The sequence below is a fragment of the Echinops telfairi genome, unplaced genomic scaffold (genome assembly GCF_000313985.2).
Source record: "Echinops telfairi isolate 266 unplaced genomic scaffold, ASM31398v2 ScPeMD7_7458;HRSCAF=8496, whole genome shotgun sequence".
Lineage (NCBI taxonomy): Eukaryota > Metazoa > Chordata > Mammalia > Afrosoricida > Tenrecidae > Echinops > Echinops telfairi.
This window is the reverse complement of record NW_022111358.1, coordinates 32,118,138-32,129,044: the sequence shown is the minus strand read 5'-3', so window position 1 is coordinate 32,129,044 and position 10,907 is coordinate 32,118,138. Positions and strand designations below refer to the sequence as shown.

General features: G+C 51.6%; 2 protein-coding genes across 8 annotated transcripts in view; both read right to left on the bottom strand.

The window, feature by feature from the left end:
• Positions 1-1,892: 1,892 nt before the first annotated feature.
• On the bottom strand, positions 1,893-4,002 carry HEXIM1 (HEXIM P-TEFb complex subunit 1). The gene has a single exon (XM_004707236.2). It carries the CDS (start codon positions 3,406-3,408, stop codon positions 2,320-2,322), a length of 1,089 nt encoding a protein of 362 aa, XP_004707293.1. The 5' UTR covers positions 3,409-4,002; the 3' UTR covers positions 1,893-2,319.
• A 4,351-nt stretch (positions 4,003-8,353) lies between these two features.
• The window catches only part of ACBD4 (acyl-CoA binding domain containing 4), a 6,538-nt gene continuing 3,984 nt past the window's right edge, over positions 8,354-10,907 (bottom strand). For 3 of the 7 annotated variants that reach the window (XM_045299891.1, XM_045299895.1, XM_045299892.1), the window contains 2 exons: positions 8,820-8,941; positions 8,354-8,429 (listed from right to left, as the gene is read on the bottom strand). In XM_045299891.1, the coding sequence (XP_045155826.1) occupies positions 8,372-8,429; positions 8,820-8,941 (180 nt within the window). In that variant the 3' untranslated portion in view covers positions 8,354-8,371. Of the gene's footprint in view, positions 8,942-10,907 lie in introns of all 7 variants that reach the window. The other 4 variants (XM_045299893.1, XM_045299894.1, XM_004707235.2 and 1 more) reach the window with 4 other exon arrangements.

Sequence of the window (10,907 nt, the reverse complement as noted above, 5' to 3'; positions counted from 1 at the left end):
TCATCATCATCCTGAACACAAATGTAATAGACATAGTTAAACGCCCATGTCTGAATCTAGAAGGGTACATAAAACAAGGTAAATCCAAATAATTTGAGACAGTAGATAATTACTAGCATTTCTTAAAAGTCTGGATTAGATTTATCTCTTAAGTAACTTTTTTCCACCTTCTAATCATGAATGCAGTTTGAGGTTCTAAAATTCTTTGCAGAATTTTCATTTTTCCAATGGTAGGGGCCACACGATCTGCCTATTGAATCCACCTTACTAAGAGGAGGACTTAAAATCAGAGCTGCTCACTGCTGCAGCCTCCAGTGAGGTCCCTGGGAGGCGTCCCGACCTCTGCAGTTTTGCAAGGCTAGAGGGCAGTGTTGTTGCCTTTCCTCTGAGCAGCCAGGGCTTGGGGCTACTGCCTGATGTCCTAACAGAAGGAAAATTGAAAACTATTTCAAAATAGGCCTTGAAGTTTTTAAACCAAAGCTAGGACCAACCATAATTGTCTCCAGTGAACCATCTGCCAGCATAGGGCTAGCACAGTCCAGTTTTGTAGGACCAAGTCAGCCTTTTGAATAATTGACTTGTAAATGCTTCCTGTGCATCCTAAGGTGCATTTCAAGTGCCCACCTCCACTATTTCCATTTAGATTCAAGCCCAGGCTTCCCCACAGGGATGCATTTTCCCTCCCATGGCAGGGCTTTCTGGGGTTTGGACTTCATGATTCTGTGAACCCTAATGCCATGCTTCTGAGGCCCCAAGTTAAGGAGCCCCTGTGTGAGTGATTTGATTGAGCAAAGCCTGCGGGGTGGGGGTGGGGGGGCAACCACCACTGGCTAGGGCTGGTGAAGATGACTTAGGTGATGCCAGCAGGAAGTCTACCATTTCCTAATGGTTGTGATTCTGGGGAAGAAATGAATCAGAGGGTCTCCGGGGCAGGACACTCAGTTCAGTAGCTAGAGAACGGCAGCTGTAGAACCTGCAGGCTCCTTGTTCGGCCTTCCAGGACCTAAGTTGGTGACTCAACCAGACGTGTTACGTTATATTTGTAAGGGTGTGTGTGTGAGATTTTCTAATTGTCATTTGTCCCTTATGGAGGGAAAGGTACACAGCTCCTATTCCTTTTGGTGACAGGGTGGTTGTGGACACTGAGATGGTTCTGGTGTTAAATAATTATGGTAAGTCCCTAACAGCCATCTGGGGACTCTCTAAATACTCTGAATCTCCACATCTAAATGTCTTACCCCTGAGAGCTGTCCTGCAAATGTTTATCTAATTTAACCATTGCTTGCAAAAAAGGTTTACCAAGATCCTCTTCCAGTATCCAGCCGTGTTTGTTCCAGGAGTGTGTGTGTCTGTTTGGGGGGGAGGGGGTGATGAGTGCCTTGGGAGGAGGTGATTGCTGAAAAGGAAATTGTAGAAATGAAAACACCAGGCTGTCTGTTGTCTCACCTAGCCAACAGTCAAGTTCAGTTCACATTTTTGTAACAGACTTCCTGAAAGGCTATTGGTAAGCACAATGAAGTCGTAACTTTTTGACTGCAGTCCCATTACACTGCCCTGAATGCCCAACACTGGTCTCCAGCTTCAAGAAAAAAAGGCACTAGAGGGTACAACTCTTCTTGATATGATTGAAATATTGAATTGTGTGATTATGTGCCAATAAAAACTTTTAAAAGAAAAAAGCATTAGGACAGACACCTAGGTTTTTATATTGTGCCTGAACTGTGCATTCTAGCACGCTAAAACCCCTTCGAGAGGGAAGAAAAAAAAAAAGGAAATTCTCCCATTAAAGATTTTTTTGCAAGCTGACAAATTTAATCATTTCTTTACCCCCAGGTGCAATCACATAATCCAGTGCTATTTAAAATCAGCTAGAAATCACACTGAAACTACAGTACATTGACAAATATTAAATTTATTATAACTAGAATGAATTTAATGGGTCTCAGATTTGGCCACCTTATAGCTCCGGAGGAGGAGGGGATTTTTTTTTTAACAGAAAAAAATGCATTATAAACTTGGTCAGATTACTTACACATTAAAAAAAAAGTAAGAACCAAAAAACCCCAACCAACTTCTAAAAAGGAAAAGAAAAACAAACCCTAAGATTCACATAATTAAAGAACAGGAGAAAGCACGCAAGCCTACAGCAGAGCTAAATTTACCAAACCAACCAAAGTCGGGGAGGGGGAGTTTTGTTCTCTTCTGATTATTTGTCGTAAAAAGGTCCACGGTCTTATATACACAGGTATATAATGTTACATTCCGTCACGGTAAAAAGTCCCCTCTCCGCCCTCCCCCCTCCCTCCCCCGAAGTTTCCACTAGTCTCCGAACTTGGAGAGGGGCGCTCGCTCCTGCGGCCGGTGCACGTCGTTCTGGGCCAGCAGCTGCAGGTTCTCGGCGCGCAGCCGCTCCAGCTCCAGCTCCAGCTCCCGCACCCGCGCGTCGTCGCTGCCCAGCCGCTTGCTTTCCAGCCGCAGCCGGTTGTTCTCGTCCTCCATGCGCGAGAGGCACTTCTCGAGCTCCAGGTACTCCTTGATGAGCTCCTGCTTGCTCATGTTCTGCAGGCTCTCCGCGTGGTACCGCTCGTACGTCTCCGAGAAGTCCCGCTGCAGAAACTCGCTGCCGTCCCCTCCCATGCCGTCGCTGCCCCCGTCCTCCTCACCTCCCTCTTCCATGAAGTCCTCGTCGCTGGTGTCGTCCGACTTGGTGGCAGCCCGCTTGGGGTAGAGGCCGGTTTTGAGGTCCGGCTCCTCCTGGTCGTGGTCGTCCATGAGGAACTGCGTGGTGTTGTAGGGCGCGACCGGCTGACCCTTGGCGAACATCTCAGCTCGCACCCTCGAAGCTCGCTGGCTCTGTTTCTCGTCGAACTTTTTTTTCTCCTCCCAAGTCAGCTTGTAGTACGGTTTCCAGTGCCGCTTCTTCTTGGAGGGGCGTCGCCGATGCTTTTTCTTGCCCAGCTGTCTCTGCTGCTGTCCCCACGCCTCCTCGCCCCGGGAAGGAGGCGCCCCCAACTTGTTGGCCTCGGGGTCAAGACAAGGGTGAACGGGTGGCTCGGCTTCGGGCTTCGGGTCCCCTGGCGCCGCAGGCAGGGAGGCCCCGCCAGCAGACAGGTCGTCCCCGTTCTGGCCCTGCTCTCCCATCTCTGGGTAGCTGGGGTCCGGGCAGACCTGGGTCAGCAGAGGAGGTGGCTGGGGCGCCTGGCTCCCTTCCCCCTCTGGCCCCGGACGGCCGCCGGGCTGGGGGGACGCTCTCGATTGCCACCTACTGTCGTCCTCGGGCACCCGCTCCTCGGCGCCCGGGGGGCGCTCGGGGTTCCGCTCTTCGCGGACAGCAACAGCAGCCCCAGCACCTGTACAGTGGCTAGTCTGCGGCCGGTGCTGACACTCTGACAGGAGTGGCTCGGCCATGGCCAAGAGTCCTCTTCTCGAAGTTTGAAAATTTCTGGCCGTAAGTCCTTCAGGAACAAAGATTTTTCCTTTCTTTTAAAAAATGTCCAACGGAGTCCTTTCCGGCCAGTAATTCTTGCAGTGACGTCTTCAGCAAGTCCGGTCCTTCTGCCAGCAAACTCCCAATTGCAACTTGGGGAGTTCAAGTCACCAAAGGGTTAAGAGCCCTCAGCGTTGCCAGCTGGTGGGTCCAGAGAGGTGTAGCGGCAGGAACAGTACGTAATGTTCGGAAGCGGAGAAACCTGAAGCGAGATCTCTGCAGAGCACTCCCACGATCGAAGAGTTGGTGGGCAAAGAGAGGAGGTCCAGCTCAAAGGGTTAAACCTAGCCCCGAAGGGGTTAAAACTACCGATGACGCTGCCTCGGAGGGGCCGGATGCACAAAGGGTTAAATCCCTTGCCGCAGAGCCCACAAGGGGTTAAAGTCCCTGAGCCACCTCCTCCCACTTCCACGGGTGTCGCTCCAACCCGAGCTCCCAGTTCCTTAGGCCCGGCCGGAGCCTCAGCTAAGGACAGACAAACTCATCTCCCCTTTGGCTCGATGCTCTGCTCAGTTCTCCTCCGCCTCCTCCTCTTTTCCTCCCTCCCTCCCTCCCCCTGCCGACAGCTTCGCTTCCGCCTCCTCCCTCAACTTCCCCTCCCAACCTGCCTCTCCACCTGCCAACTTCCAACTGCTGTCTCCCAGTCCTCTGCGCCTCTTTTATATAGAAGCCTAGGCGCTCCGCCCTTGCGCATGCGCGATGGGCTCTCCATGACAGGAAGCCGGGAGTCGTAGTTCCTATCTTTTATGCCCGCCGTCCTCGCGCGCCAGGCGACGTAGCCAATCCCAGGACGCGTAAGGGACGTCTCCCAGGCTCACTCCTTCCATCGCTTATCCCTTGCTATGGAAACGTGAGTGGTCATTGGCCAAGATTTGCACGGCTTACTGGAAAAAGAAGACCAATCACAGCGAGGATGGGGCGGGTTCTGGACCGTACCATTATGCCTCAGGAATGTGAGGAGATTCGGTGGCCTATGAGGAAGCCACACAGCATATTTTTACGGAAAGGTGCGTTTTAAAGGATATTATCTTATTTTATTCTAAGCGGAAGGGTTATGAAAGTCACAAGCATTTGTGAACTAAAGAATGAATGGTTTATTCCTAAAAAGTAGTCCCCAAAGTGTAAAAGAGGATTAAATTCTTTAAAGAGAGAAGTTGGCCCAGAGCTATTAACTCTCAGCTCTTAAGATTATAGTAATGGTTTCACTGTGTGTGGGTTGTCCTGGAATCGGCATTTGCGGAAGGATATCGTGAAAATTCGGAGGTTTTTTTTAATAAAACGAAAAGCGCATCAAGAGGTAAACAAATTAATAAAAAGTGCCGCCTTAAAGGGGAAGTGTGGCTGCGTTTAGTTAGCCATCTCGGACTAGGCCGTGGAAAATGAGGAACCGAGTTCGAGTCCCGAGTGACGCTGACCCTCCATCCGCCACCCCCACCCCCGCCCCCTCAATCGAAGGCAGTCTCTTTCCAGCGCTGCCACTGGCCTCGTTTCAGGACCACCTTAATCCAAGAGGCGCACGCGGAACGGTGCTCCGCGGCCGCACCTCCCCTGGGTGAGCAGAAAGCTCGGGGCCAAAGCCTGGGCCTTGCCGCTTCTGTCGAAGAAAATGGCCTCTTGGGGCCTCCTGGTCTCTTCACTTCCGACCAGGAGCGTTTCCTGAGGCCGGATGGGGGAGTCCAGCCAGCGGAGCAGCCTCTTTGTTGAGGAGGGGTTTGAAATTAAGAACGAGTTGCAGTGATCCGTCCTGGCTCATGAAAGCACGTCTACCGAGGCCCTTCCTCATCTTGGCGCTGGGCAAGACCTGGAAGGAACCAGAAGCTTCCCCGAGGAAGAGGCAGCCTTTTCCTGAACGGGGGTAGGGGGGCGGTGTGAAAGGGGGACATTTCGGCCCAGGACTGTGGGCAAGCTGCGGGGCGGGGGCATGTTTTCCCGGAAGACAGATTTTCCAGACTCCAAGCCCTGGCCTGAAAGCATTCTTAATCCCGATTTCTCCACACCTCCTCGGTGTTTTTCACTAGTAATCCCCTCCACATACCTACACTTTCTGTTACACACGGAATCATTTGACCACACCACAGCCCTGTGAGTTAGGCAAGGTAGGAATGAGCATCTCCATGTTAGAGCTCAGAAATCTGCGACCCAGGAACTAGAGTGACTTGTCCAAGGTCACATGACAGTTGACTGCTGCTGTCAGTCAGCTCGAGTGGTTTCTGTCACCCTATGCCCATTTTTCATTGTCACCATCCCCTAAAGTCTTTTTCCTCCAGAACTCTGAATGTAGTTCCTTTTCCTTCCCAACAGCTCCAGCCTAATTTAGGCCAGTGGTCCTTCGCTGGCAAACACTTGTTGGGGCGAGGAGGTGAATGAAATGTCATCCCTGCCCATAGGTTGTTCATGAACTGTGTAGCATGGCCACCGAATTACAATTGGACAGGAAGCTCCAAAACGAGAAGTAAAGATCTTAGTAGGAGCTTGTGAGCCAGGCTGTGCAGTTGGGAACCGTGGACAGGGTATATAAAGGAAGAGACTGTGGGGCTGGTTGCTCCTGGATGAAAAGTCTTTCCCGAAAGGCAGTGCATTGTGGGAAGAACAAGCACGCATCCTGTCCAAAGGGGATTTGCCTGGGATCTCTGGAGTGGTTCTGTAGGACAGGTAGGTAAGTGGGCAGGTGCTGATGGACAAACCCTGTTGTAGATTGTCTGCAAAATGAGAGGTAAGCAAATGTCTCTGGGTACATCAGATCCTTTGAAATTGACCATACCTTTAAGTGGAGAGGAAATGTTTTGAGAACAATGAGGGCAATGAATGTACAAATGCGCTTTACACAATTGATGTGTGTATGGATTGTGATAAGAGTTGTATGAGCCCCTAATAAAATGATTTAAAAAAAAAAGAAATTGACCATACCAGCCTCGCATTCCTGTTTTCTCTGGACTTCAGGGGCTCAAAAAACAAGTTGATTCCAAGTCATAGTGACCCTATTGTACAGAAAACTTCCCTCGTGGGTTTCTAATACCGACAGTTTAGGAATTAAAAAACCTCATCTTCCTGACGCCGAGGGGCTGGTGGTTTTGAACTGTTGACTTTGTGCTTAGCAGCCCAAAGCATAGACCAGTTGTCTAAGAACTCAGATCTACCTGAAAAACTTACCTTGTGCTTCAGCATCTATCAGGCAGGAGACTGATTCCCTGAAGGCAAGAACTGACCTCAATACTGAGAGTGAGAAAGAGGAAGACAGTGGCTGCAACAATGGCGTCCACATGAGTGTGTCTGGGGATCGTGCCGGATGGGCAAATTCATTCTGTTGTGCGCAGGGTCACTGAGAGCCGATTTAAGAGCACCTGACAACAAAATATGGCAACACCCTGAGGTAAGAGTTTGCAGAGTAGTCAGCTGGGGGCTTCCAAATCTTTTTTTTTAAATCATTTTATTGGGGGCTCATATGATTTTTTAAAAATCATTTTATTGGGGGCTCATATAATTCTTATCACAATCCATACGACATCCATTGTGTCAAGCACATTTGTACATTTGTTGCCCTCATCATTCTCAAAACATTTGCTTTCTACTTGAGCCCTTGATATCAGCTCTTCTTTTAACCCCCTCCCTCCCCGCTCCCCTCTCCCTGAGGGTTCCAAATCTTGACTAGAATTTCAGGTTACTAGTGAGGGCATTTGGATAATAAAGATCTGTTCAGCTTCAGCTTCCCGCCGGGGGTCGGTCTCATTTGTCAAGTGGTGGTGGCGGCAACATTGTTGGCAGAAAGATAGCCAGACTGATAGATTTTGTGGAACTTTACAGAATTCTATGAAAGAATGAGCCAGACTCCTCCTTGTTAGCTGAGTTCTAAATCTTGGCCAGGCATTTTGCATGTCCTAACCGACCCCGGTAGAACTGTCAGGTAAGCATTGAACTGCTAACCTAACGTTCACCAGTTCAGACCTATCCCGGAACATACGTATAGCCTAGGACACCCTGCAGGATCACTATGAGTTGAACAGCTTGCAGATGACCTAGTGCCAGGCCCAGGTCAGGGCCAAAGAGGGACAGGAATTCACTAGGTTAAGGGCCTCCCGGAAGGATCTTTTAAGTGGGCCCGGTGCTGGTAGGGAGGCCCCTGGGAACCCAGGGATGGGAGTTACAGGATTCTCTAGGCTGTTGTGGTCATTTGTTTGGTGGGACCCTGCAACCCAGTGACCCCCGAGGCACTGGGCACTAGGAGGCGCTGAAGAGTGGCAAGTTCTGCCAGCAAACTCGACAGTGGCTGGACGGGCAGAGGGACACAACAGAGCTGGCAATGGCTGGAGAAAATTTTATTTAGAACTCAAACCACCTGCAGGGGTCAACAGCAGCCAGAGATGCATGAACTCTGCGGGGTGGTCAGTCCCCCTCCCCTGCCTTTTCAAGGGAGGCTAGGCTCCCAGGGTCTAGGCCCGGGTGTTCCAGAAAGTTTCCTGGGGAAGTCCGAGTGCAGCAGTCAAAGCGAGCCGCTCCGGCAGGCAGACGGGGGCTGGAAGGGGCGCAGGCTGTCGCCAGCACCGTGTTCCCTCCCGCCCCGCCTCCGGGCTTGGCGCGCCCTACCCGCACCCCTCAGCCCTGTGGGCGGGTCCCGGCTGCACGCTTGGCCCCACCCATCCCTGTGGCTGTAGTTGGCCCCGCCCTAGGAGAGGGGGCGCCCCGCCAGGCCTTCCTCCAAAGGAAGGCTAGTTTTCCCTTCTCTTGGCCGCTTAGAGAAATGGAAACTCATGTAAAAGCACCAGCCCCAGCCTCCCGTGACCTTTCACTAGGGGCTGGGGGTGCGGGGCAGGGACTTCAGTCTCACGCAAGCCGGGCTTCTCGCCTCACTCGGTGGGAGCACAGACGGCAAAAGATGAAGGCTCTCTTTTATTTAGTGAAACATTCCTTTGAAAAGCAAATCTGTACCCGGGAAGACGTCCTGAGTCTGTGTAGAGGGTGGTGGTGGGGATGGTGAGGGGGGTCAAGCAAAAGGACTGCTTACACCCCTCCCTTCGCCCCACCCCTCCCATGCCCAGCTGCCCAGCCAATCATTAGTCCAGGCTCCAGCCCAAGCCCCAACTTGCCCCAGAGTCTCCTGGGAGAGGTGTGGAAGGAGTCAAGTGGGCTGGGCTGGGACCCAGGAGTCCCGCCCAGGAACCTGCTCAGCACTGCAGGAGGGAGGGGGGCAGTAGTGGAGGTGGCCTCCAGTCAGGCGCGGATGGGGGTGATTCTTTAAGGCCTGGAAACTCTGGGAAGGCCCAGGGCGAAGCAGAACGGGGCGGCGGGGACCCTGGCCGCCTCAGTTGGCTGCAAAGACCCCTCCATCGAGAGTCACCTCTTCTGGGTGCGAAACTGTCTGAAGAGCCACTGGACAACGAAGGGCCACAGGAGGATGAAGAGCAGCGTGGGGCCCGGGAGCCTGAGGGCCCAGGGACGGGCACTGGGTGGGGGCATCTGCTGTCAGGAGGAGAGAGTCAGGACCTCAGCACTGAGCACTCCTTAGGTTAGTGGGAGATCTGCACCCCCACCCCCCACCTCCCTAGGCCTCTGGATCTTTAAACTGCTTCCAACAGCCTCCTCCCCAGGGCAACCCATGGGCCCAGGAGGGGCTGCCATCTGGAGGGGTGGCTTCCCTGGCTGTATCTGGGCCACAAAGCAATGATCAGAAGAGTTCATATTGCCACATATTCCCAAGGAGGTCCCTGGACACTGCAATGTTTTGTTTCTCAATAGCATTTCCCACTAAAAGAATCCAGGGTTCCTCAGAGAAGTGGCTGATGCCAGGTCTGGGGTGGTGAAGGCAGCGGTGGCTGTGAGCCATCTTGGACCAGGAAGCAAGGAGCTTCGGGGGGTTCATGAGGTCCTGTTAGATGGGCACTAGGCAAACACTAGTTAGGGCACACGGTGAATCAAATGTCATCCCTGCCCCTAGATTGTTTATGAACTAACGGTTACATATCGGGCTTGCTAACCACAAGGTCAGCAGTTCAAAACCACCAGCTGCTCCACAAGAAAAAGCAGGAGCTTTCTACTTCCATAAGGAGTGCCAGTCTTTAAAAAGTTGCAATCTTGGAAACTCACGGGCAGTTCTGCCTTGCCCTATAGTCTCGCTCTGAGTCAGAAGGGACTCAGTGACAGTGAGTGTAGATTGTGTTTGTCACAGGACATAGGCTGAAAGGGGTCTCCTCTGGCCCAAGCTGGGACTACCAGCAAGGATTGCAGTGATTGAAATACAGAGCCTCCAAAGCCCATGAGTCCGTAATACTCAAGAGAGAGAAAACGGGCACTTTGTCGCCCCCGAGCTGACTTTTAAATCAACTCATTTCAAAATAGAGAAAAAAAATAAGTGCTTATCCCACCTTTCCATAAGGCACTCTCTTTGAGAGAAACCCTTTGATTATCAGAGAAAGTTCTGCTTGACAGTAAAATGGCAGCTAAAAATGTTAAGGGAATAATGAATTTTCAAATCTTTTTTTTACAATCCCTAAGTAAATGATTGATTCAGGCAAGGAACATCAGTTACTGTTAAAAACCCTGTGGGGTTACCAGGGCACAGGACATTTGTGAAGTGCTAAGATAACACAGGCCAGAATACTCCCTGGCTACCGAGGGCAATAGGCCTTGCCAAGGATGGGTGCAGCCTGTGGCCCCAGTCTATGCAAGTGGCCCCTGTTAGAACACTACTGGTGGGACATGAAGGGCATCGTCAGGGCTATCACAATCTGGTCAAAGCCACCTAACGGCTCTGGCTAGCCCTGATAGCTAACAGGTCAGCAGTAAACTGTATTGAGGAATGAGCTAAATGCCGCCAGGAGGATACAACACACCACAAAGGACGGAACCGACTAGAGGACTGCTGGCCCTTTCTCATCAACATGCCAGTGGCAGGGAGAAGGGATGAGAAGAAACTTAAGGAACATAACATGCAGTGTGTGGTACTGAACTGGACAAAGAAGCTGGGAGGGCAGTCTTGGAACAACAGGGGAAATTGGATTTGGATCTGGTATTTACTGATAAGCTATTGCTAGCTAATTGCGTGACACAGGATGGTCTGGCTGGGCAGTGGGAAATCCTTGTTGAGGTAGACCCCAGTGTTTAGAAGTCCACCAGGAGGAGCTGCAACTCATGGGGACCCTGGGGGTCAGAGTAGAACTGTAGAGAGCAGACCTCCAGGCCTTCCATGGGACCTCTGGGTGAACTCAACCCTCTGGCCATTCAGCCAGCCTCCAATCATGTTAACCACTGCACCAGCCAGAGAGCCCCTTGCGGTCTATGACCCACTTAGCATCCAGCCATGTGAAGCTGTCTAAAGTAAGAGAGTACAGGCCTGGGTAGATAGAGCTGCTGGAAAGGGGCTGGTTTCCCGTGGGTCTGACAAGCACTGTGCTGAGTAGGTTCTGGGTAATCTGAAGGACAACTCCCC